Below are 27,692 nucleotides of genomic sequence, written 5' to 3'. Positions count from 1 at the left end.
CTTCTTTCCTCTGTTCCATCCCTTCCCTCTAACCACGCCCCTTCCATTACGTACTTTTCCCCTAGTTCCTCCTCCTCTCCGCCACTTAGTAGCCTCAATTCCAGGCTGTCTTCCTCCTCTTCCCGACCCTACGAATTGATTTACGACACTGTCGTCTAACGGCGGGTCTTTACGGCAGCGAGAAACGGCACTACGGCAGCGGCCGTGGCAGCGAGAGCGGGAGTTTGGGCGTCAGTGGCGGTGGCGGTGGCGGTGGCGGAGCCGGCGCCGGGCGGAAGCGACGGGGGCGAAGGATCCGGGCGTTTAGGTCAGACCAGGGCCGAGACCGGGGCCAGGACGCGAGGCAGGAGGAGGCGGCGGCGGCGGCGGGAGGGTTGATGCCCGGTGGCGGGGGGAGCCCGGCGCCCTGCAGTCTCCTGCCCGCCTCGGAGCCGCGGGGGGGCGAGGAGGCAGTGGCGACGGGGCCCGGGACCGGCGGCCCCGGGGGCTCCTCCTGCGGTGGTGTCGGGGGTCCCGGGCCGGGCGGCTCCTGCAACAGCAGCGGTCCTGGAGGTAGAATGAGTCTGTCCCCGAAAGAGCTCTCCAGCCTGCTGGGGATCATCTCGGAGGAGGCTGGGGGCGGCAGCACCTTCGAGGGCCTGTCCAGCGCCTTCCATCACTACTTCAGTAAGGCGGACCATTTCCGCCTAGGCTCGGTGCTCGTGATGCTGCTCCAGCAGCCAGACCTGCTGCCCAGCGCGGCTCAGCGCCTCACCGCCCTCTACCTGCTCTGGGAGATGTACCGTACCGAGCCCCTCGCGGCCAATCCCTTCGCAGCCAGTTTCGCCCATCTGCTCAACCCGGCGTCCCCCAGCCGCGGCGGTCAGGAGCCCGACCGGCCCCCGCTCTCAGGTACGGAGCTCCACTGCTTCCCAGCCCCTCCCCCACCGGTGCAAAGCCCCCCCCCCCCCAAGGAGGAGGGGGAGTGTGGCCTTTGGAAGAGTGAACTTGATTTCGAGCGTCTTGATTTTAATCTTGGTTCTGTTCCCTGGGTGACTTTGACCCTGTCATTTCACTTCCGTGGGCCTGTTCTCTCAGCTGTACAATGAAGGGGGTCTCTTTCCTTTTTTTATGTGTCGTGAATCTTTTGCCAGACTCTTCAAATCTGTGGACCCCTTCTCTGAAGGATGCTTTAAAATGCACAAAATAAAATGATGCAGGATAACGAAGGAAACCAATTATATTGAAATGCAGTTTTCAAAAGTTCACGAACCCCAATTTATGCACCTCTAGCTTTTATGACCTCAAATGCAAGTACAGTGTCTCAAAGTTCTTCACTCCTTAAAAGTCCCTTTCTCTTCTTCATCTGGATGTTTGTAAGGGAGGATGTGATTCAGAGGCCACATATCGCAGCAAGTAAAAGTTTAGAGGGTCTGCCACATTCTAGTTTCTACCCTTTTATGATCTTGCATTTTAAGACTGAAGGAACTTCTCCCTTTCCTCTTCTCTCCCATAAGGGTCAGCTTAGAAATTCCCTGTTCTATCGAGAGACATCTCTAGTTAACCTCTGTGACTGGATGATTGATTCCAGTTTAATAAGTATGTAATATGCATGACCATTATCTGGCATCTTCCACATCAGGAGTACACAGTAAAACTGGAATGGGAATATAGGTTAAGAAGTAAATTCACTAAAATCAATCAACAGTCTCCTCAAAGACATTGAGAAGCCTGTCTTTTTTTCTTCCCATCTTTCCCTGAAAGCAATAAAAGCAACTCTTGTTCCAAACCATATATCTGAGTGGCTCTTATTTTGGGAAAATGATTCTTCTGTCTCAATTGCCTTTGAAAATGAATCTTATGTTCCCAAATTTTGAATTGCATTAAAATGAGAATTGAAGAGTTAACTGGAGGACAGTAGTCCGTAGGAAACTATGAAAAACAGACAAGAATTCAAAGCTAGTTTTCCTTTCTGGAGGCTAGAATAGACTTAAGACATTTGAGAGGAAAAAAAATGTCTTTTATTGCACAGTAGATAGTGGCCCCTCCCCCTGTATACACACATACTTTTTTTCCCTCCTGACAGGGGACTTCAGTTAGGACATCTTTTACATAATTATTTCACAGGTCTCTGGGACTCTTGATTTTGAGGACCATTACTATATTACCAAAGTAATAGCTATATATTTTTTGGTATTTTTCTGTTTTGTTTTGTAATTTTTTTAAGTAATAAACATTTTTCTTTATAGTTTTGAGTTCCAATTTTTATCCCTCCTTTCCTCCCTCCACTTCTCCCCCACCTGAAGTGGTAAGCAATCAGATATGGGTTATACATGTACAATTATGTAAAGCATTATATTGGTCATTTTGTACAAGAAAACTTGAATAAAAGAAAAAAATGAAAGTGAAAAATAGCATGCTTCAGTCTGTGTTTCATCAATATCGATTCTTTCTTTGGAGGTGGATAGTATATTTCATCAATAGTCCTTTGGGATTGTCTTGGATCATTGTATTGTTGAGTCATTGTATACTTAAGTTATTCACAGTTCTTCATCCAACAATATTGCTGTCTCTCTGCACAATGTTCTCTTGGTTCTGCTCATTTCACTTATACATCAGTTCATACTTTCCAGGCCTTTCTGAAATCATCCTGCTTGTCGATAGCACTGGCCCTGGATTCAGGAGGACCTGAGTTCAAATCTGGCCTCAGACACTTAACATGTATGTACTAGCTGTGTGACCCTGGGCAAGTCACTTAATCCCAATTGCCTCACTGAAATGGTTGCTGCTTTATAATAAAGTTTTAGATCTGGTACAGCTAGGCCTAGGCATTTTTTTTTTTTATTAATTCCCTTGATATTCTTGACCATGTGTTCTTCCAGATGAATTTCATTGTTATTTTTTTTCTAGCTCTATAAAATAATTTTTAGGTAGTCTGATTGGTATGGCACTGAATAAGTAAATTAGTTTAGGTAGAATTGTCATTTTTATTATAATAGCACAACCTATCCAGCAATTGATATTTTCCCATTTGTTTAGATCTGATTTTATTTTTTTGATGTGTTTTTTTTGGGGGGGGGGCAATGAGGGTCAAGCGACTTGCCCAGGGTCACACAGCTAGTAAGTGTCAAGTGTCTGAGGCCGGATTTGAACTCAGGTCCTCCTGAATTCAGGGCCAGTGCTCTATCCACGGGGCCGCCTAGCTGCTCCCTGAAGTGTTTTTTTAATTCTGTTCATATAGTTCTTGAGTCTGCCTTAGCAGATTGACTGCCAAATATTTTATATTGTCTACAGTTATTTTAAATGGAATTTTTCTTTCTATCCCTTGCTGCTGGGCTTTGTTAGAAATATTTAGAAATGCTGATGATTTTTGTGGATTTATCCTGCAGCTTTGGTAAAGTTGTTATTTTGTTTCAAGTAGTTTTTTAGCTGATTATTTATCTCTCTTTCTCTTTTTTTGGGTGAGCCAGTTGGGGTTAAGTGACTTCCCCCAAGGTCACACAGCTAGTAAGTGTCAAGTGTCTGAGGCCGGATTTGAACTCAGGTCCTCCTGAATCCAGGGCCGGTGCTCTATCCACTGTGCCACCTAGCTGCCCCTTAGTTGATTCTTTAGGTTTCTCTAAGTATATCATCTGCAAAGACTGATAGTTTTGTTTCCTCCTTGCCCATTTTAATTCCTTGGGAACGCTTCTAACTTAACCCCGTTACATACTTGCTGATGGTTTAAGATAGATACCGTTTATCATCTTAAGGAAAGCTCTGTTTATTCTTATGTTCTCTAGTGGTTTTAATAGGAATGAGTACTGTATGAGCTTCTATAAATATTTTTTGTATAAATAGGTCAAAGATAGGATTTTTAAAGGCAGACAAGGATTTCGAATAGTATAGAATTCAGTTTTTAAATTTTACATTGATGACAGACTTTGAAGGGGGAGTGGTAGGGATTTCCATGATGTTTGGCCTTAAGGATATTCCTTCTCCAATCTATCCTTTATATAGTGCTCCCAGTGTAATTTTCCTAGTACTGTGGGCATTGAAATTGGCCTCAGGCTCCCTGAGCAGAGCTGCTGCTGCCCCTGTCCCTCCCCCTCCCCTTCAGCACGAAAACCGCATAGCGGAAAGGCCCAGGAAAACCCTCAGGGACACAGGGGTTTGCTTCACCCTGCCCCAGCTGTGGGTGTGTGCACCAGAGGGCTGGGCCCAGAGTTTCACCTGAGAAAGAAAGTTGATAAAAATGGACGGTAGAGATGCTTTGCAGGGCAGACTGACAGAGCGGACAGAGAAAAAAACGGTATGGAGGAAAGGGTTTTTTTTTTAGTGAGACAGAGAAGGGGGGACACCAGAGGACTAGGAGGACACAAGGAGCTCGGTGAGAGAAGAAGCGCTTCGGAGACAGCTAGGTAGCGCAGTGGATAGAGCACCGGCCTTGGAGTCAGGAGTACTTGAGTTCAAATCCGGCCTCAGACACTTACTAGCTGTGTGACCCTGGGCAAGTCACTTAACCCCAATTGCCTCACTAAAAAAAAAAGCGCTTGGGGGTTCACTAAGGAGACTGAGGCTATGGTAGTGAGAGAGAAGTTAAAGAGTGAAGCAAGGGGCTTGGAGTTAGAAGAAAGGAGCTGAGCAGTGAAAGTGAAGCAGGAGAACTGGAGTGAAGAGAAAAAGTGAAAGTTGAAACTGGTCCAAGCAGAGGCAGAAAGTTTAAAAAACTTACAGGTTGTATTTTAATTTTTTTATCCTTGTTTCTACATTTAACTCTGTTTATTCTCCTAAATGAACCCCATATTTGCTTTAATTAATAGAGGTGTTTTAATACTTTTTTTTTGCTTATCAGTTTGAGAGGCAGTGGGGGAAAAACGGCCCATATTAAATTAATCGCAGTCAGATAGCCAGTCAGTCAAACATCCTGAGATTAGGGCCCAGCTAGTCAGTTAAAATATTCTTACAGTACTGACTCTGACTCTATCACCTCTTTCCGATCAAAACCTTTAGTGGATTTCTGTAACTTACTAAATAAAATATATCACATCCTTTATTCAAAGCTCTTCATGATTTGGCTCTGACCGAAATGAACTACTTGCTTTCCCTTCTCTTTTTGCCCTTTCTTGTCTTCCTTTCAATCCACATCTGTCAAATATTCTCCCTTCCTTTAAAGATTTAAAGGCCGCTTCCTTAAAGTCCTATTTCCCACACTCCAACCAAAAGTGACCTCTTCCTCCTTAAATTTCTCATAGCCCTTTTTACCTGGACTTTCCCTTTGGCATATTATCCCTTTCAGATATTTATGTACATATAATCTCATTGTATTGTAAGCTCTTTGGCAGTAGTCTTTTTCTCATTTATATTTGTCTCCCATATTAGCCTTATCTTACACATGTTAAGCATTTTAATAAATGTTTGTTGAGTGTTACAGTAGTAATTTTAAGAGACTTGAGATTTCTCCCCCCAGTAATTTAATAATTTTATCGATCTTTCTGTCTCTTTTTGGACCAGGATTTTTGCCTCCTATAACTCCACCAGAAAAGTTTTTTCTTTCCCAGCTAATGCTGGCCCCACCAAGAGAACTCTTCAAAAAGACACCTCGACAGATTGCCTTAATGGATGTAGGAAACATGGCCCAGTCAGTGGACATCAGCGGGCTTCAGCTAGCATTGGCTGGTAAGAAAAGAACCGGCATATAATCATTTCTGAATCTTGAAAAGATGAATTTATCTATATGTTGTCCTTAAGACAAAGATCAGAGCACAATACCTTCTGTGGAAAAGAAATCCTTTAATTTTTAGTCGTTTAAATCTTTCCATTTTAACAATATATATTGTATGAACTTATCTTACATTTTGACTAAATCATGTTTTTGTAATTGCCTCAGAGGAATACTGAATGTAATTTTAAGTCTTTCTTTGCTAATAGGGACAAGGAAGAACAACTATGAGGTAGTAACTTCTTGACGTCATAACTTGTTATTTTTCATTAGACATATAAACTTAAACCTCTCCTTTTTCTGTAATGCATCCTTTTCTCTTTAAAACAGAATATTTTACATCTTTAATGAAGTAAAAAATAATTAAGTTGTCATAGAGATTTCTTGAGGTGACATGAAAAGAAAATGCCTTAAAAATCTTGGAAAAATTGTTAGCAGAGTTTGTATTATGAAAATATAGTCACTAGCCAGTTATGTGAAATATACTATAAATGTCAACTACTTCAACCCATTAAATATTTATTAAGCACCTACTGTTTGGCATTGTGCTAGGTGTTGACAGTACATCAATAGAATTAAGATAAGTCCATGCCTTGAAAGGCATATATTACAACATTGGCACCACTAAATAAGTGTAAGATCATTTAAGAAGGGGGGAATTAAGAAAAGAAGGGGAGAATAGAGGAATAAGAAAAGGCATTATCTAGAAAGTGGCACCTGAGTTGAATTTTGAAAGAAAGTAAGGGATCTAAAAGGCTGGGGTCAGGAGAAAGTCTATTCCAGACATGGGGTACAGGAGAGGGAATGCTTGTTCAGGTTGGCCAGTTTGCTTCCCTTCACACATTTTAGCCTGTTAGACATGTCAGGAAAGTAAGGCAATGAGCCGTCAGAAGATACATAAATGCCAACTAAGATGTTTGTATTATTTATATTCTAGAGTGAGTCTGGTCACTGAAAATACTTGAGCAGGAGATGACATGGTCATAACTATGCTTAAGAGAAGATGGATTGAGGCAGGGAAATCGGGTTTGTAGATTTCTCTACCATATTACCCTCTATCAAAAATTGTGATTACTTTCTTGAAGGTTTTTTTTGCAAATAATTATGAGCATTGCAATACAATGTTTATACTTAACTTTAAATATGGGCTCAGGCCAGTGCCTCCACAAAAGGCATGGTGTTCCACCCACTGGTTGTAGCCATTGCCATGGTGTTGGCAACCTCACATCATCGCCACTTGCTGACACCTACATGGGCCTGGCAAAATTATAATGACTAGAAGCCCAGTGAGGGCAGTCATGTGACTGTCAGAGCTGCTAGCCAATTGGCTTGGGGCTGTGCGTGGTCAGCCTGGGGTCTGCTGGGAAGAAGGGAAGTTTTTCGCCATTCTAGAAGGCGACAGGATGCTGCTTGTGTGTTCTCAGCTGATTCCTGGGCAGTAGTGCTCTTCAGGTTGTATTATTTCCTTTTCCCCATTTTATTTCCTTTCCCTTAATCCTACTAATCTTGTTTGTGTTTTTTTAAGTTCATTCTTGTTAAATAAATCCTGCTCTGTTCTGAGGGAGGCTGTCGGTCTCCTTCCTTGCCCCAATATTGCGGCAAGCTACCTAGCTAACGCTCCCCAATTAAAAATTGGTTCCTACAGTTATTAATAACTCAATTTTCACCTATCTTTTTCCTATACAGAAAGCAAATAATTAAGTGGACTGACATAAACCTATCACCAAAAGAAATGACCGAAGATAGAATTTCTTTCTTTCTTTTTTTTTTAAGTGACTTGCTCGGGGTCACACAGCGTCAAGTGTCTGAGGCTGGATTTGAACTCAGGTCCTCCTGAATCCAAGGCCAGTGCTGTACCACCTAGCTGCCATGATAGAATTTCTTAGAAATTTTTTTTATAATTGCCATTACTGTTGAATCTTATCAGATCCCCCTCCCCTACTTTATGCCTTTCTTTTAATGTAGAGGTGCTTGTGATAGGTTCTTTGAGATGCTGATAGCTATTTAATAGACAGGAAGGATTGTTCTGGTATATGAGTTATGATTAAGGCAGGGGGATCTGGTCATAGGGAACAGTTTTAAGAGAAGAGAGTATGCTTGGCAAGAACTGATTGTGCCCCTTTCCCTTCCCCAGTATCACAGATTACCCTCTTGGGTAGCTTCAAAAAAGTGTTTTTTCTTCCTGTGTTATCTTCTGTTTATCTAAACTATTTAGCCATTTCCTCCTCCAGCCTAAGGTATCCTAGATTTCATCTTTTTTAGCTTCCACTTTGCTACTCTTTTGACAGAGTTGAATACCTCTGTTAGTGAAGGCCTTCTCCCCCCAAACTGATTTATCTTTCATCATCGAGGACCAAATTATTTATGTAAGTGAGTTTCCCACCAAATAACCAAAATTTTTTGCACCTAAACTTTTACAATAATTTTTGTTTGTTTGTTTGGGTTTTTGCAGGGCAATGGGAGTTAAGTGACTTGCCCAGGGTCACACAGCTAGTAAGTGTCAAGTGTCTGAGGCCGGATTTGAACTCGGGAACTCCTCAATCCAGGACTGGTGCTTTATCCACTGCGCCATCTAGCCGCCCCCAACTTTTACAGTATTTTAAATAATTTTTTATATGTTTCTTGACATCTTGAATTAATTAAACCTTAATGACAGGGGGATCATCTTGATCATCCACTTTTTGATTTGTGATGGCCCTCAGGCCTGTTAAGCAGGTGTCAGTGTCAGCTACTGCTAGAGGCAAATACATTGATAGGAGATGATAAAAATCAACCTAAAAATCTAGAGTCATTTAGTACAGGGGCCTTCTCTGTCCCCAACCTCCATATATACTATGGAGCTGGGAAACCAGATAACCAAGCTTCTTAGACCTATGACAAATTAAGCACAAATTATAAGTGAGGTCCTGAGATGCTTAGGGTCCTTCCCTTCTCTGCTTCAAGGCTATTGGCTAAATCAAAGCTTCTTAAACTGAGGGTTGTGACCCATATGGAGTTGCATAACTGAATATGGGGGGTTGCAAAAAAATTTGGCAGTAAATGTTTGATTTGTGTACTTATTTTATATACCTATATACCTGGGGTCACATAAACATTTCTCAGGCAGAAAGGGGTCATGAGTAGAAAAAGTTTAAGAAGTCCTGGGCTAAATAATCTCTCCAAAAGTGAATTGTTACTGGTTAGGCAGTACCTGCTCCTGGATGTAACATACATCCAGATACCTTTATTCAGATCAGAGCACAAAGTGGTGATTGTCCCTATATAGTACAGACCAGCTGTCAGCTGGACATGTGCTTTTTTTTAAGTGTGCCAAGTCATCCACATTCTTTCATCCATTCCACAATGACCAGAAGCATATATGTGAGACCTGGCAAAGCATTATCACAACTAACTTGTGAGCAATTTAGCTGACAGCTAGTTTTTTGTATGATTTTTCAAATCCCTTCCATGACCCCCTGTTGGCTTTTCTTATTTGTCCAAACTTTTGTCTATTTGGATCCTGGTAATTTTCTATTCTCCATGAAAAAAAAGGAGTGTCTGTTAAGTACTTGTATTTATCCAGACTATGTATGTTAGATTATTGCTCTTTAGATACAAGCAAAAAATAAGTGCTGTTAATACCATTCTCTAGTGTGTTGCATCATTATAGTGAGAAAAAGAATTCATAGTATTAGTTTCCATAGAACTTGTTTACTGAATGACTTTTTAGGTTAACTGGATGAAATACTTTATGTTTAAAATGGTATTTTTTTTCTTATTTCTTCCCTTCTGGTTTTTATGGTTGGGATATATGTTATTTATTATTTAAATGAAAATACCTGTTTAATGTTCTAAAATTGTTCCAAATCCTTAAGGAATTGTTTGTTGTAGGTGATTTAAACTTTTATGTTGTCCATTATACTATTTGATTAGGTGGCCTTATTATGTAAGAATAGATTCTAGGACAGCTAGGTGGTGCAGTGAATAGAGCACCCAACCTGGAATCAGGAAGATCTGAGTTTAGATGTAGCCTCAGACACTTAGTAGCTATGTGACTCTGGGCAAGTCACTTAACCCTTCTTGCCTCAGTTTCCTCATCTGTGAAATGAACTGGAGAAGTAAATGGCAAACCATTCCACACGAACCCCAAAGGGAGTCATGAAGAGTTGGATACAAGTGAACAACTGAACAATAAAGCACAGGACATATTATCCATAAACTATTATAGTATTCCAGTAAAAGTTTTGATAATCTTTAATAAGTTGGTGCTTTTGATATTTTTGTTTATTTGCTTTGATGTAATAAGCTTTAGGAATCAAAGTATTTCAATAAACTTTATTCCTATAATTCTTTTGACTTACACTTTGATTTTGGGTGCTAGGTTAGTGTTGTTGCTGAAGGCATGCCTATAAGAAAATGATTCTGAACAGTTTGAGACTTAGTATATTCACACAGCTGCATATTGGCTACTTGGCATATACACAAACTATTCATGGAAAGGGAAATATATGTTTTTTTTTTAATATTGCTTTAACAGAAAAGAATGTGTGAATTATGTCAGGGCATTTAAACTTCATAACTGTATCTCGTGATCAGTATTCAGTAGACTGGAAATCAAATCCAAAACAGCTTCTAATGTCTTATGATTTGTCAGCTTCTAAAAAAAGTTTACATACATCTAGCACAGCAATGAAAATGTGAATTAAGTAAAGATTGAGAAGTTTGGCAAGGTGCTGTAACTGAACTTGTAGTCTTCCTTTACAAGACTGAAGAATTCCCAATCCATTCATTTTCACAAGTGCAAAAAAGTGTAGCTGCCTCTGAAGGGCTAAAATTCAGATGTATTGCAGTGGGATTGATTAGCTTCAAGCAACATTTTTCAGGCTGGTAGGCAAAAAATTTGACCTACCAGTTATTTTTATTTATGAATTATGCAATGCATATGTTCTTAATTTTTTTTTTCATAAAAACTGTAGGAAATAAAAAGTTGTGGTACTCCAGTAGGAACAACCTTTTCCTTCATGACGCTGACAATATTAATTTTGTGGTTTGGGTTTTGTCAGAAATTACTGTCAAATCCATGATTTGCTAACTTGTTTTTTCTTTCCTCTTATTTTACTTATAAGATTTATTTTAGGACAGCATTCCCTACCAGCACCCTAGGAGGAATGTCATCTCCTGGGAAGGCTATGAATGTTTCAGTTCTTTCTGTCAAGCTTAGACTGTGTTCTAACTACACTATGAACTCTTGCTTTATATTATTTTAAAGGCCTCATTCTTTTTTTCCAGAACGGCAATCTGAATTACCAACACAAAGCAAGGCTAGCTTCCCTAGCATTCTCAGTGACCCAGATCCAGATTCTTCAAATTCTGGTTTTGATAGTTCTGTTGCCTCACAGATCACAGAAGCTTTAGTCAGTGGACCAAAGCCACCTATTGAAAGTATGTATATAAATTGAATTATATTCATTTTATTGGGTTTTGCAGTGCTGTTGTATACATTTCAGTATTTCTCAAGGCATGTTTTAATGGCTGTAATATGGGAGTATAATAGGATCTTGTGAAGATTATATATGGTCAAATATGAGTATTTTATAAATATAAATGTGCAATTATTATAAAATTAGCCTTCAAGGAAGATGACCTTCCCCTCAAAAAGGACTGTATATGGTTTATCACATACCTGTAATCATTATGCAAAATGTAAACTTTTAATAAGTAGCTGCATCTTGAATTCTAGCCAAGACAGAAATATGATATTTCTTAAATGTTTAAATACCATTTCTGGATTTATCTGGTGCTACTGCTGTCTTAATTCAATGACAAAATAGTGTTGCACTAATCTACTTAATCTTGTTTATATTTTCAAGTTAGCATTATAGTTAGTTCTCCTTGCATTTTTTGATACATTCTATTTTGTTCTAATTTCATTATGATTTCTTTTTTCATGATTCATTTATAAACATGTTGAATTGCCAAAAATCACAATTGCATTTAATCACACTTCTGTAAGCTAGGAAAAATAATGTTAATACATCACAATCTTCTTTTTTGAGTTGGTGTAGCAGGGCTTATTTGCCATGTGGTTACCTGTTTTCACTATTAGAAAGCAATAGCTGATAAATTTAAAAGATGATCTCTGGTGTTTTTGGAGGGGGATTTTGTTTTTGTTTTTGTTTTTTGCCGGGCAATGAGGGTTAAGTGACTTTGCCCAGGGTCACACAGCTAGTAAGTGTCAAGTGTCTGAAGCTGGATTTGAACTCAGGTCCTCCTGAATCCAGGGCTGGTGCTTTACCCACTGCACCACCTAGCTGCCCTGTTTTTGTTTTTTTGGTTTGGGTTTTGGTTTTGGTGTGTTTTTGTTTTTTCTGTTTTTTGGGTTTTTTTTTTTTTAAGAAAGCTGTCTTCCATTTAGATAAATACAGTATGTAGTTAAGCCCAAACTGTTGACTAGTGAGTAAAATTCAATAGTGGTAAATAATTTTACTTCACAATGGTCTTTTAAGGTAACTATATTTATTCATGTACACATGAAACTTTATATGGATGAGCTTAACTTCAATTTGCAAAATTCTAGAATTGAGAATTTATGAACTTAGCTTCCTAAGAACCAACACAGATTCTTCAGAAATAGTTTGTTCCAGACTAAACTCATTTTTTTTAAAAGAGGGTTTCTAGACATGCATGATCAATAAGTTCAAAATTCATTTGACAATATTTTCATTATCCTTGTTGGCTAGAACAGACATGAGTTAGATGATAATAAGATTAAGTGGATTGAGAACTGACTGAATAACACAATCTAAAGAATAGTGACTATTAATAACTACCTGAAGAAGGGAGGTATCTAGTATATCACCCCTGAAAACAAATGACCAATGAGGTTTTGCAACCACTATTAAGTCTAAAAATACCAAAGAGCTTACATAGGTCATCATCACTACAATTAACTCTGAAAAGTAAAACAAAATAAAACTAAAACTATACCATAAGCAAAAAGCTTTCTTTATTCCATTTAAGGAGGGAAAGTAGTCATGTGCTAAGGCCTTCTCTAGTAGGAGTCCAAATCTCAGTACATATACTAGTGTATATAAGCAGTGAGCTGTAGCCCTAACATTGAGGAGTAACAGCAGCAATGTAACAAGTTTGATTCACAGCAGGACTTCTTGACTGAAACATTGGTACTGTAGGTGCTTGTCTCACTTCTCAAACACATACAGAACTGAATCAAATTTGTTAAGATGAGAGCCATTCCCCAATTGATAGATGATCAAAAGACTTGAAGTTTTCAGATGAAATAATCAAATCCACCTATAGTCATGTGGGAAAAAAAATGCTCTAATTCACTATTGATTGGAGAGATTCAGGTCAAAACAATTCTGGTACTACTTCATACCTATTGGATTGGATAATAGGACAGCAGAGGAAAATGACAGATGTTGTGGGGGATATGGGGAAAATGAGACTAATACACTCTTGGTAAAGTTGTAAACTGATCCAAATATTCTGTAGAGCAGTTTGGAACTATGGCCAAGGGGCTATAAAACCATGCATGCTCTTCAACCTAGCAATACTACTACTACTAGGTTGGTATCCTGAAAAAGATTAAAAAAAAAAAGTTGAATTTGAAATTGGGATGATGCCCATCAGTTGGGGAAAGGCTGAATAAATTGCGGGATGAGATTAGGATTGGAACACTATTGTGCTGTAAGAAATTATGAGCAGGATGCTATCAGAAGGAAAAATTCAGTCCATCTACAGAGAAAGAACTAATGGTAGCTGAAACAGATTGAAGTATAATTTTTTTTTGTTAATTCCTCTTTCTAAAGTTTTTTGTCTGTTTTCTTTCACAAACTGACTAATGTGGAAATATTTTGTATGACTGCACATGTATAACTTATATTGAGTTGCTTGAGTTCTTAAGGGAGGGGAGGGAGGAGGGAGGGAGGAAGAGAATTTGGAACACGAAGTTTTAAAAATCAATGTGAAAATTTCTTTATACATGTAACTTGGGGAAAATTCTAAATGAATGAATGAATGAATGAATGAAAATAAAGAAAATTTAAACCACACAAGTGTAGCACAGGTGAAAAATGCTTTGGGAGTTTTTAGTGGAATGACAATGTTGACATGGAAGTAAAAAATAGCTATCATTTTCTTAGGCTACAATAATAGAGATGTGTATATAATGTGAAAGGTAGAACCATATTTAGAATATTGTGTATGGTACATGGTGACTATTTTAGGAAGGACATTGATAAACAGAAAAGTCAGTCAAGATGAGGGGACTGGAAACGATGCCATAAAGAACAAAAGATTTTTAGCCTGAAGAAGAGAAGACTGGAGAGGACATGAATATATTTTTCAGGAATTCAGTGGGCTATCATGGGGCTTAATTGGGTACACAAAGGGCAAAACTAAATCAGAATTACAATGAAGCAGATAGGCACAATTCAAAAGAAGACTAGGATGTCTTGGGTTTTCCTTATCTCTTACTGGGAGTTTTCAGCTGGAGCCATTTGTAGTACAGGTTGGACTAGATAACTATCTAAGTATCCAAGATTCATTCTAATTCTTGAGATTCTAATGGTGTCCAAGGGATGAGAAAAGGACGGCTCTTGGGGGATAAATATAGGGCAGAGTAGGAATGTTGAGTTAGGAAGGATAGACTTCATGGAGATGGATAATTTTGACTTATTAGGTCTGCTTCACTCACAACCTCCTCCCTTTTCCTGGACAATAGCAAAGCCAAAGGTAAGAGTTGTTCCTTGAAGGCCCCAGCCCAATGGCAGCTCTAGGTAAAGAGGTAAAAATTGCCGTATGCTCTTAAGGAGAAAATCAGTGATGAAAGGTCATTTCCAGTATGCCCAGGTTCTTGTTCAGGGTGTGGTCCTTCGAGTGGTTGGCAAATTGTGGCTTACATGCCAAATCTGGCCCACCTACCTGTTTTGGTACGACTCATGAGCTAAGAATGGTTTTACATTAGTTGTATTTAAGCAGCCCTAGTTATGGACCAGTAATACTGCCATTCTGAATGCAACTCTGAATGCAGGGATCTCAGAAGGGAAGCCTTGTTGTGATACTTTAAGACTGTAGGATTTGGGTTGAAAAGTCCATGTCAAACCAGATCTATTTACTTTCGTAGCTACCAAAGATCTCTTGAAGTTGTGTGGCCAGGTCAAGCACCCATTAGTTGGGCATCAGTTCTTGGTTCATCAGTGGAAAGGTTGACCATCAAGTCACTTTTTTTTCCCCAGTCAACTCATATAACCTCTGTTGAGAAATGGAAAGCTACATCAGTGGAGAAAAAAGCCATATCATGGATCTTTGAAATAACTAATTGAATTAACAGATTTTTATTAAGCATTATGTTAGGCTGTGGAGGTGCAAAGACGAAACAGTCCTAGAACAGTCCTCAGGAACTTTGTAAGGAGCTCACAGATAAGACATAGGCAAAGAATGACCATAATACAAATTATAATATGACAAATGCCTGTGATATATCTAGAGAATTCTGAGAGGTTAAATTTGAGAGAGATGGATCCAGGAAACAGTTTTGAGGAGGTCATGGAACTAGGTTGGACCTTGATCAAAGGGAATGATTTCTATAAGTTGAGGGGCATCTCATTCTGAGCATGCCATGGAAATGAGATAAGGCAGGAAGTCAGAAAATGATGAATAAGAATGTAAGAAGGGGAAGAGTATGTTGGAAAGCTAGGTTTTAGAGATTATTATGAAATGTCAAACTAAAAAGGTTTTATTCCATAGGCATTAGGGACCTTTGAACAAGGGAATGACATGATTTCATAGTCAGAATGTTACCAATGGTGACACTGTAGTAGGAATAGACTTGAAGCAGCGATATCAGTAAGGAAGTTGTTATAGTACTTTCTAACCTAACTTCTTAAACTGTGGATTGTGTGACCCCATATGGGTCACAAAAAATTTGGCAAGAATAAAAGGTTATGTATACCTATTTTATATACCTATATATCCAGGGTCATGTAAAAATTTCTTGGGGAAAAAAGGGGTCGTGAGTAGAAAAAGTTTATGGAAGCTCTGCTCTAGAAAAAGCAAAGAAAGCCAGAAATCTTGTAAGATTGGTTTGTACTAGAATAGGGAAGATGCAAGAAATATTTCAGAGGTAGAAATGGCAACTGATTGGATATAGGAAAGAGAAGAGCTAAAAGATGACTGAACCTTTGAGTCTGCCTAACTGGGAGAATGGAAATACTTTTTTCTCCTTTTCTTTTTTAAAGACTTTGAGCGACAGTGATGCATTGAGTTTGGAATTTAAGCTCTTGGATTTAAAATGATGGCAGGACATGAATGAGGACTGAAAAAAAATCCAATCATGGTTTTAAATTTTTTTTCAGGAAAACAAATAAAACTTTTTTGGGGTGGGGGAGGGCTAGGCAGTGAGGGTTAAGTGACTTGCCCAGGGTCACACAGCTAGTACGTGTCAAGTGTCTGAGGCTGGATTTGAACTCAGGCCCTCCTGAATCCAAGGCCAGTGCTTTATCCACTGCACCACCTGGTTGCCCCCTTCTGTTTTTGTTTAACTTTTAAAAATGGAAGTAAAATCCCATGTTAGTTAACTTGATTAGAACTTTTAGGGTGCTCAAATATTGTTCTAACCTAACAAATTGAAATTACAGATTTAGGAATACTTCACAAGTACAGTGCCTTGAAAGGTAGCTCTCACTGTGCCAGCTCTTCTAATGTTGCAATATTTAAATGTAATATGAGATTTTTAATAAAATTCAACTTGTTTTTCAAAAACATTTTGTTGTGTTTAGTAACTGAGTATGTTTTGTGTTTAAGGTTCTTTTTAAAAGTTCTTTTAAAACTTGGAAAGAGTTGTTAGTTCACAGATAGTAGCTTACCTGATTGAAAGAGTTATCAGTTACTAGTGGTTTGGGGGAAGTGTGCCAAAGGTGCCTGCCACTTAGGATCAAATAGTTAATACATTTTAGGCCTCTCCCAATCCTGTAGCTAGAGATTGACAGAAAGGCAGGCTGTGTGTGACCAAATGACAATTTGCATTTAAGCTTCCAAACAGCTTTACAGCCTTATTTATGAAATAATTTTATTAAACCCTAATCACCAACAATCCATTGTGAAAAGCTTTATTAAAATACTTGACAGATGTTACAAGGGACAATATTGCTAATAAATATGTCGAATACTAATGTGGTCAAGGATGTGTGAAAGCATTTGTTTATGTAACAATTTTCAGTAAATAGAATTGGTTATATATATCTATAAACAATGAGTTTTAGCATGAGCTAAAAATCAACAGTTTCTTTATACTTATATCATTTTTCCCTGTAAGGAAAAGAGATATGAAAAGGGGATTCTGGGGGAATTATGTGAAATAACCTAATGAAATGTCCTTATTAAAAAATTTAAAGGTGATTTAAAAAATCTTTTTTTTTAGCTTAGGGTAGAAAATATTAAATTGCTATTTTTATACTTTGGTAGGGAAAGTCTCTTAAGATTAAAGGATTCAGGGGCAGCTAAGTGGCGCAGTGGATAGAGCACCGGCCCTGGAGTCAAGAGTACCTGAGTTCAAATCCGGTCTCAGACACTTACTAGCTATGTGACCCTGGGCAAGTCACTTAACCCCAATTGCCTCACTAAAAAAAAAAAAAAAAAAAGATTAAAAGGATTTGTTTTGTTTTGAAGATGATACTTTGGGTGATTTTTTTTTTTTAATTGTGATAGTACACAAATCATTTGTGTACCAGCAACATCCATATTTTGATTGGGGTTAAAAGTATAATCATAGCCCATATAAGAGAGTTAATATTGTTTCACCTGAATATATTCACAAATTTCTTGAATAATAAATCAATCACAGATATTTTTGTTTTATATAGTAGTGATTAAAATGCCTGTTGAAGTAAATGAATTTAATTTCCTTATACTTCCTGAAACACCAAACCACAGTAGTCATACATTTTTATTTTCAGTGGGAAAATGACATTAAGAGGCCTATAGTATTTGCCATCCTTTGGTTTTTGACTGGGCATTTCCTTCCCTGGGCAGACTGTGGTCTGGTGCACATATGTGCCTTAGACATTTCAGAATGTTCTGAAAAGATACCTTGATCTTTCAGATCTCATGGCCAGAAATTCTAAAGGAAAACCAGACCCAGGTGGAATTTCTATTTATATAATTTATAATAATTTCATAAGTCAGAAAGGGGCACTGTGATTTCAGGTTGCTGTCCACTTAACTCATTTTTTAAAAAAATGTTAAAGGAGGAAAAAGAGGCACATTACAGAGGGGTTAATAAGTGTTCATTGATTATTTATACACTCTGAAGAGAAACCAGAGTATACATGTTCATTGATTTTTGATTACTTGAATACAGAATAGTAGCTCATAATAATAGTGTCAGGAAAGGTAAAGCCCCATATGAGTGGCTTCTTAATGGAAAAAAGCTAAGGGCAAGAAGACTGGTCTTTTGTTGTTGCTGTTGTTTTAAAGTTGTGTTCAGAGCAAGAACAAGAAAGGAATAGGAGCACTGGCTACACATGTTAACTGTCTACAAAAAAAACATTGCTTATTTTTTATTTTGCATCTGTCTTCTCTGTCAAAGGGAATTTTTTTTAAATGGAAAAGGTACACAAAATGTATAAATGAAATTAAAAAGCCCAGATGGCCTACGTCCCAAGGAAAGAACATGCAGATGTGATTGCAGAAGTTCTATTAGTGATTTTTGAGGAGCTGTGTTCAATAGACGAGGGGTTAAAAAACTAACGATATACTTCTCTTTTTGAAAAATATTGTGAAAAAAATGTTGCCAGAAATCACAACTTGATATCAGTCTTCAGGAAAATTCTTGAACAGTTCAGTAAAAAACTTAACACTTGGACTGCTTTGTTGTTAAAAACTAGGATGAGTTCAGTAAGAAATAATACTGAACTAACCTCATTTCCTTTTTCATTAAGGGTACTAGACTTTCATAAGTATAACAGACATTTTATATATCTAGATTTTAGCAAGGCAGGGAACACTTTTCATAATATTCTTGTGGACACAATGTATAATCAGGTCACTTCTTACCTGAATGATAAGACCCCAAGAATGCTGAATGTAGTTGATCACTATTAACCTGAAAGACCTCTGATATGCCATAAACCTTTTTTCTCAGCCCTGCCCCATTCAGTAATTTTAAAATTGGGCATAAAAGGCATATTCACCAAATTTGTAGAATATATAGAACTGGGATGAATCTCAACATATTGTGTTGAGTAGAAATTGATGAATTCCTGTTTCTAATTATTGTAAAGTTACTGATCAGTAGAATGTATCTTCATTACAAGAGGTAAGTAAGTTGCATGTGTAAATGTAATGTAATGTAAATATGTGTACTTTTTTATGAATGCAACCTTTTATTCTCAAGTGAAAAGAAAAAGGCTTTGTATAACAGGTCACTTTCGACCAGAATTTATCCCGCCACACCTCCACTCCATATTTGTGAAGATGAACTTGGCTGGTTAAACCCAACAGAGCCTGATCATACCATTCAGTGGGACAAATCCATGTGTGTTAAAAATAGCACTGGTGTTGAGATCAAACGTATAATGGCTAAAGCTTTTAAAAGTCCCTTGTCTTCTCCACAAACAAACACAGGTAGGTATTTGATTGCAAGCACATCACTTTTGTTTTCCATATTTGCTGGTCTGTCTTGGCTTTTAGGTTTTAGAAGGTCTAAATAAAGTGTTGGATTATAAAACAAGTAAACTTATACTAGCACTAAATAAGCAAAGAATTCATCATAGCAATTGAGGCCTTACTGTTAAAGAGAAAGTAGACATGATCACTAGCTATTTTTTCTTCTTAAAATGTGCTTTCAAACTCCTGCCACCCTAGTTAGTAAATTGATGAGATTATCAGCTTTTATGTTATGTCAAATTTTCACAGGCTCCCTATAATACATTGTGAATGGAGCAATTATGAGCAATCTCTAAATCATTTCACCTAGGAATGTTTTTTTTGTTTTAATGTGGCAGCCAAACATTGGATTCAGTATTTTTTTCCTCTGTGGGCTTCCTTCCTAAGCAAAGTACCACCTTATTGTAGCATCCATTTTTATGTCTTATAACTTTTCTTGGAGTAAGGAATAATTGACTGAATAATTGACTATAGTTTTAATTTTTTTTCAAATTTTATTTATTTATTTATTCATTCGTTCGTTTGTTCATTTATTTATTTTCTGTTAGAATTTTATTTTACAAAATATATGTAAAAACAAATTTTGACATCAGTTTAAAAAAAAACTTTTGTGTTTCAACCTTTTTTTTCCTCCCTCCCTTCCCATCCCCCACTCAAAGAACTCAAGCAGTTCAATGTAAGTTATACACATTAGCTAGGTTGTGAGAGAAAACAGATAAAGACAACTTCAGATTAATGAATTGTCAAAAAAAATGTTTAAATCTTTTTTCAGATAACATCAGTTCTTTCTCTGTAGATGGACTGCAATTTTCATAAGTCCTTCAGAGTTATATTGCCTTGCTGAGAATAACCATGTGCTTCCCAGATCATCTTACACTATTGCTGTTATTTTGTATACAGTACATTTCCTCTCTGCTTCATTTCATGTAGGTCTTTTCAGGTTTTTCTGAAGCATCCTGTTTATCATAATAACTTTTATATACTACCTTAAACTAGACAAAGAATTTTTTTTGCCCAGCAGAGGGGCAGCTAGGTGGCACAGTGGATAGAGCACTGGCCCTGGATTCAGGGGTACCTGAGTTCAAATCGGCCCTCAGATACTTAACACTTACTAGCTGTGTGACCCTGGGCAAGTCACTTAACCCCAATTACCTCACCAAAAAAAAATGTTCTACAATAGCCCAGCAGATACATTTTGCCATCATCCTATTTCCCTCTATCCTGTTCCCTTCCCATGATATTTAATCTAATTTTCTATCTTCATTTTACCCTATTCCTCCTCAAAAGTGTTTTACTTCTGACTGCCCCCTCCCTTGCTCTGCCCCTCCCTTCTTTCACCCTTCCCTCCTTATCCGCTTCCCCTCCAACTTTCTGTAGGGTTAAATAGATTACTCTTCCCAATTGGGTCTGTTTGTTATTCCCTCCTTGAGCCCACTCTTATGAGATTAAGGTCTTTGAGCTAATTCTGTGTTCTAAATTTTTCTTCCACCCTCCCTCAACCTTCCCTGTGAAATCAAACAATTCTATTGAATTGTCAAAAATATATTACTATACCCACTTGAGTATGTATTCTCTTTGAGCCAATTCTGATGATAGTAAGGTTCACTCACTCCCCTACTCCTTCCCCCTCTTCCCTTCCCCTCCATAAGCTTTTTTCTTGTTTCCTTCATGTGAGCTACCTCTCCCCAGTCCACCTCTCCCCTTCCCCCTCCCCCAGTTCATTCCTCTTACCCCTCAACCCTATTTTAAAGATGACATACTATTTTTGTAACCCTTGGCAAGTCACCTAACCTCTCAGAATCCCCAATTCTATAAGTTGAAAAAACTCATCTACATTGTTAGAGTTTCCTCACTAGGAAGTCTCTACAAAATGAAACAGTCTTAAAAAAATTGGCATAATAAAGTATGAAATTTTATGGGAAGTGGAACAGAAGTCTGGTTTATTGGAAATTTACTTTATAAAAATGTGCTCTAAATTTGTCTTGTGTATGTAAAAATGTAATTTGAAAATTATGACCTTTAAAAAAAAATATAATATATATATTATATTTGGCTTTCCTTGTAGCTCCTTGGGGAGTTAGAAAAAGATCCCAAACTCGTTTATCACATTGGCCTCTCTCCTGCCAAACTGCCTGACCTTGTGGAAAATAATCCTCTAGTTGCCATAGAAATGTTATTGAAATTAATGCAGTCAAGCCTAGATAACAGAAATTTTTCAGTCCTGGTCAACATGGACATGTCTTTACATTCAATGGAAGTTGTAAATCGGTAAGTGTTTCTTCTTTACTAAATTGGGGAGTTGAATTTTCTGTGCGAAATGTGACTCATTTAATGTATTTATAATGATTTTTATATTTATTAAAGCTTGTTCTTTAATGTTTAATAAGGAGAAAAAATCAGTACAATTCTGAAACAGAGATATCTATGCTTTGATTATATTAAAACTTTTTAGAGGCAGCTTCATTAGATGAAATACTAGGTAATATAGCAAAACCTAGATTCAAATTGTAGCTATGGCAGGTCACTTCTGTGTGCTTCATTCAACCGTACCTACTTTTTCTTTCTTTCTTTTTTAAGCTAAGAATATCTGAATTCCCTTCTCTAATGAAAACAGCTCCTTAGGGTTTTTTAATTTTTTTTCTGTATTCTTAGCACTTAGCACAGTATAAGGTAGATGCTTATTTCACTTACTGACTTGTTGAAATTCAAGTACATCCTTTAAGTGCTAGCAAGACCACAATTGCACAGAACAGAAGGCCAAAACACAAGCAGTACAATGTGGAAAGTTACATCTTTATAGATTTAAAAGGAAAATGCTTTATGTTATAGTTACATAGGATTCTAGCTAATAGGTATGTTCAACATGTTCAAGGAATGAAATATTTCATTACTGAAAATTTAATTACAGTTCTTCCCTGGGTCATTTCAAAAGAAACTTATAGTACTCTTCATAATAAAATACTTTCAAACATAATTTAAGTCCTTCAATAGACAGCTCTCAGGGGTACTAATTTATATATAGTAGAATTAAGGGGATTTCTCAAAAAACATTTCATTAAAGAGTTAAAAATCTGGTATGGCTCACTTTTAATGAGCAGGATCCCCTAAAACTCCATATTGGTAGCATTTCCAGGGTTTTTTTTTTTATATTTTTGTAATCCAGCCTTATTGATAATTTAAAATCTAGATTATAAAAACACCCAGTTTGTCCTTTCTGTCCCTAACTGTGAGCACAACAAGGGGCCAAATTAAATCCCACTTCATATTCTCACTACTAAGAATTTTCACAAGACATGAAGGAGAGGAGATTTGTTCATCAAGTTCAGGAATGACCACCTTGGCTGTGAGCATAATATAAGGGATATGTCAGGAATGGCAGATGAGCCTAGGAAAAACTTCAATTTAAGGTTAAAAAAAAGTTTTGTCCTAAAGGATTAAAATTATTGAGCCTAGGCTCAATTAGATTTGTTACATCAAACAAACAGATTTGTATTTTTAGGATGATTTATGACATCTATTTAAACACCCTGGCATTCAAGACCCTTTAGAAAACAGCATGACGTAGATTCAGAGGGCCTAAATGGTCCTACTTCTACTAATGCAATTTATTATTTCTAGTTTTTTGGGTAGCTTTATCTGTTACTCTAAATCCTTTATCATACCAAACAGTTATCTGCTAATACTCCCAGAATTTTTTCATATGAACTTAAAAGGCTTTCTCAAAGCTAACAGATGAATGTCAATTTTTTTTCCTCCTCCTGTTCCATTCCTAGAGCAACCCCTTACTTTAGCTAGCTCTGAAGTGAAATATACTGATCTATAAAGAACGGGGACATTTGTTTCTTCCATTATGCTTACCAGTAGAGCTTACCTTATAGCACAAGGAAGCAACAGGGATTCTTGGCCTTTGTTTTATTGTGGATTTCTTTGAAAGCCCATTTTCAGAATGTATTTATCACAATTTTTTTAAAAAAGCAAAATTAAGAATCTAGCCTTTCTTGGGTAAACTAGTATAATTGTTATGGGGCTAGGGAAAAGGTACTTGATAGTTAAACATGAGTGAGTTACTTAAACTATCTGAGCCCAGCTTACTCATTTGTAAAAAAGGTAGAATACTTGAATATTTCACATTGTTTTAATAGTAAAATGAACTTTTTTCCATTTAGAGAGTACAGAGAATCTCAGAGAAAAGAGCAAATACTTTGTGAAAATATTTTAACTGACTATGGCCTAATTTGGCTGGAGGGGCCTAATCTTACTGGAGGACTAATCTGGGGACTTTTGAGTCTATCTGAGGCTATTAATTTGAGTCTATTGAGGCTATCTTACTGCTATTAATTTAATATGGGCTGTTTAAAAATTTCTCCACACTGCTCCCAAATTGATAAGCAAAAGATTAAGAAGCCACTTAATTAAATAATCAAAGCAGAACTTATTTATAAAAATCTATGTAAATGATAAAGGTTAAGAAATGCAAATTATACAACCTATCTGCTTTTAATAAGGGCCTTTGCTGCCTCTTGCCTTAGGTATGCTCAGCTTTCTCCACTTTCACTCCAACTTCACTTTCTTTACTAACTCCAAGCCCCTTAGCATCCTCACCTCTGTTGCCAAACCCCTTGGCATCTCTAGCATCTCTGTATCGTAGTCTTTCCTCACTTTCTCCAACTCCCCAACACCTTCTCTTGTCTGTCCTTCTGTTCTCTTAATCTTCTGGTCGCCGCCCAGCTAACTCACTAAAAAAACCCTTTTCTCCATACCGTTCTTTCTCTTGTCTGCCTGCTCGGTCAGTCCCTCTCTTTATATAGCCTCAGTCTCCTTAGCATCCTTGTAGCAGCCCCCCTTTCTGTCCGTTTCCCTCCCTACTAAGACAGTAAGATTAAGACAATCTTCCAGCCTCCCTTCTCCATTGTCTTCTCCAACCTCTCTATCCTCCAGTGTCCCTCCTGTTCTCTCAATTCTTCACTGTCTTCTTCCCTGAAACCTTGGCGCTCCTGCTCTCCCCCACACATGCCAAGCTAATTCGCTGCTGCACTAGGGCTATGCCCAGCAGGGCTCAAGGGGCCCGTGCCCCATGCTGCGCACCCTGGACCTCTGCACGGCTATGCTAGGGCCTTAAGTGCAAAACCAAAGTGCTGAAAGTTTTTCTAGGCCTTTTAGTAAAATATATATTTAACATTCCCTTTAAAAGAGGTAGAGGTAGATGGTTTAAATATTTGTTGGATTAACAACAAATTGCTTTCATATACTTTTTTTGTTTCCCAACAGACTTACAACAGCTGTTGATCTACCTCCTGAGTTTATTCACCTCTATATATCAAATTGTATCTCTACCTGTGAGCAGATTAAGGACAAATATATGCAGGTGCATAGTAAAAATTTATAAAATTTGCAAAAATTTCCCCTGGCAGATAGGGTGTGCTCTTAAAAAACTAAACTTTCCTGTTTCTCTTTCAGAACCGTTTGGTGCGGCTTGTATGTGTCTTTCTCCAATCTTTGATCCGCAACAATATAATTAATGTACAGGACTTATTCATAGAAGTGCAAGCATTCTGTATTGAATTCAGTCGGATACAGAAGCAGCAGGCCTTTTCCGATTATTGAAGACATTGGATACAGGGGAAAATCCTTCTGAGACTAAGACTTCCAAATAAGGCCTCATCAGTTCTGCATATCACTTGGTGTTTTAATTTTAAAAACTGTTAGAACCCTGAATGGACATTTGCCCAAAACTTTGCTTTTTTTTTTTTTTTTTTGCTACTGATTTTCCTTTAAATCAGTCTTCTGGATGAAATAAAACTACTTGGCTGTCTTGATGACAGTGATCCATGGAAAGAACTACTATCCTGAACTAGAGAGCAAGCTTCCTGTTTTGGTTTATAGGAACAGCGATACATTTAAGTTCCCAAAACCCAGGCCAAACTTATAAGGAACTATTTAAATGGAAATAAAGAAAAGACTGAACTGAATCTTTAGTTTGAATCTCAGAATGGAAGGAAAATTAAAAGTGTTCATTAAACACACTATGAACTTGCTAAAGAAAAATTTGTACCCTTTTACCCTTTAAGCTTCTTGGACTGATAACCTGTTCTTGTTGACTTTTCAATTTGGGTACTCATAAAAATAATCCATTATTAATTCTATTTTTGTCGAGTTTAAAAGGTTCAACAAAAGAACAAACATGTTCTAGGGAACAATTAAGGAAGAATTTGGGGAAAATAGCAAGAAGGAAATATTTTGAATGGTGAGGGATGAAGATGGAAATCTTTGAAAAGAAAGGAAGTATAATGCAACTGCAAGCTGGTATTTAAGCCCTAATCTATCTTAACTTTGGACAACAGTGCCTACCTCAAAAAAAAAAACAAACAAAAAACCCCCCCAACCCATACATATAGTTCAATTTATATTTTTCAGCAAAATGTGTAGTGCTTTATTACCCACCCTGTCTTTCCTTTGTCAGAAGGAGCTATGTTTGTTTCATTCCTGAATTTATTGAATAAATAGCCTTTTCGATGAGGTGGGGGATTTATGAGTTCTTATTTATACTTGGAGGAAGAAATACCTTTTGTAAAAAGTGGCGTGAGCCTGAAGACTTAACTAAATAATAAACAATGCTTTTCTGTTCCAGTGGCTGAACTTTTTTTGAGAAATTAAAAATTAAGGAAAAATTAAAATTGGTTGTGGAAGAGACATTGTTACTAGATTTTTAAATTTCACATAGAGTTCCTGTCCTTTAACTCAAGCCATTTGCAAATGGATAGAGAACTCAAATCTGCTTTTTCAATAAAATTTTGTTGCTTTGAAAATTCCATGCGGGAATTACACTGATTTTTCAAAGATTTTTGAGTTCCAAATTTTTCTTCCCCTTCCCCAAGACAGCAAGATAGAGGTGAAAGAAGAATCAACCAAGAGGAAAAAAAAGTGGAAAACAGGTCTCTCTCTGCATTCAGTTCCTGAGGTCTCTTTGGATTGCTGCTATACTGCAGGTTTTCTTCTGAAATCTGCCTGTCGTTTCCACAATTGACTGGTATCCCCATTAATTTCCAATTCTTTACTACCACCAAAATATGTACCACATGTTTTTGTACATGTGGGCCATTTTTTATTACTGCCTGGGTCAAAGATGCATAATTTGGGCATAGTTCCAAATTAACAGAATGGTTGGATCAATTCACAACTCTACCCAACAACCCAATTTTCCCCACATCAACATTTTTTGTCTAATCAGTAGTCTAATAATTCTCAGTCCTCTATATAATTGTTAAGCGGTTTTTATTTTAATCCTGTGAATAGGAATTATTAATTTCTGGGATTTGTGCAGGCTTGGGTGAAGGATGGAGTGGAAGCAGAAAGCTCACCTGTAGAGAAAGTGAGAATAGCTACCTCTAGAGAAGAGCCAGTGATAGTGGAAAGAGGTTGAAAGGAGGCCAATGAACTGTGAAAGAACAGAGAAGAAAAAACGAAGAGACCCTAGTCCAACTCCATCATTTCAAAATGAAGAATCTGGTCATCACAAACCAGTACAAAGTCATGAAACTCAAAGGATATCCAATCCAATCTGTACAGTATGAGCTCTGCCTCTTAGGGAGAAGAGAATCCTAGGGCCCAGGATGAAAAAATGACACCAGAACCTTGGCTTATTGCAAGAGTATAGAAAAAAATTCTCAATAGAGCACTTTCTATTTCGCCTTTTTTCAATTCAATTCAATCTGTTCTATGGCAGTGCATTTCATTGGTTTGTACAAGTTATTAAGAACCATAACAGAGCTACAAGGAACACGGGTAAAACATACTGGGTGTTTCCTGCTGAGAATAAAAATTATTTGGTCAATTTCAACCAATTCAGCTTCTTAAAACTGACAAAATAAAGGAATGACATCACCAGTATCAGGCAAACAATATCTGGCTCTTATTAATTTCACTTAATTGAATTGTGAGCTTGATTGTGGGGTTTGTTTGTTTTTTGTTATAGTGAGGCAATTGGGCCAAGTGGCTTGCCCAGGGTCACATAGCTAGTGTCTGAGGACAGATTTGAACACAGGGTACTCCTGACTCCAGGGCCGGTGCTCTATCCACTGCGCCATCTAGCTGCCCAAAATGTGTTTTTAAAATAATGGCATTTAGGTTTCTGTACCTTTTCAAAGAGATGGTATTTTTCCTTAATTGAGATAAATTCTAAAATTGACAAATACAGCAAAAAAATCTGACAAATTCTTTAAAAAAATATCAGATAAGCCAAAAAATTGATCTTTAATTCCCCATCCTTTCTTTTGAAAATTTACTAGTTTTTAGTTATTCACATGATTAACAACAAAAAGGGCCCTTGATTTGTATAGATGTCTTTAAC

The 27,692-nt window shown here is 37.4% G+C and overlaps 1 protein-coding gene across 1 annotated transcript; it reads left to right on the top strand.

The window, feature by feature from the left end:
- The first annotated feature begins 98 nt into the window (after positions 1-98).
- On the top strand, positions 99-27,692 carry CNOT11 (CCR4-NOT transcription complex subunit 11). Its single transcript, XM_043998813.1, is given in 10 exon segments — positions 99-891; positions 5,473-5,637; positions 10,949-11,101; positions 19,101-19,127; positions 19,130-19,293; positions 19,295-19,303; positions 21,411-21,613; positions 24,614-24,710; positions 24,803-24,917; positions 24,920-27,692. Coding segments are annotated over 10 exon segments (1,527 nt in total). The 5' UTR covers positions 99-377; the 3' UTR covers positions 25,000-27,692.

The sequence above is a fragment of the Dromiciops gliroides genome, chromosome 3 (assembly GCF_019393635.1).
Source record: "Dromiciops gliroides isolate mDroGli1 chromosome 3, mDroGli1.pri, whole genome shotgun sequence".
In the NCBI taxonomy this organism is placed as follows: domain Eukaryota; kingdom Metazoa; phylum Chordata; class Mammalia; order Microbiotheria; family Microbiotheriidae; genus Dromiciops; species Dromiciops gliroides.
Note: the sequence above shows the minus strand (reverse complement) of the source record. Positions and strands in the feature narration are given on the sequence as shown.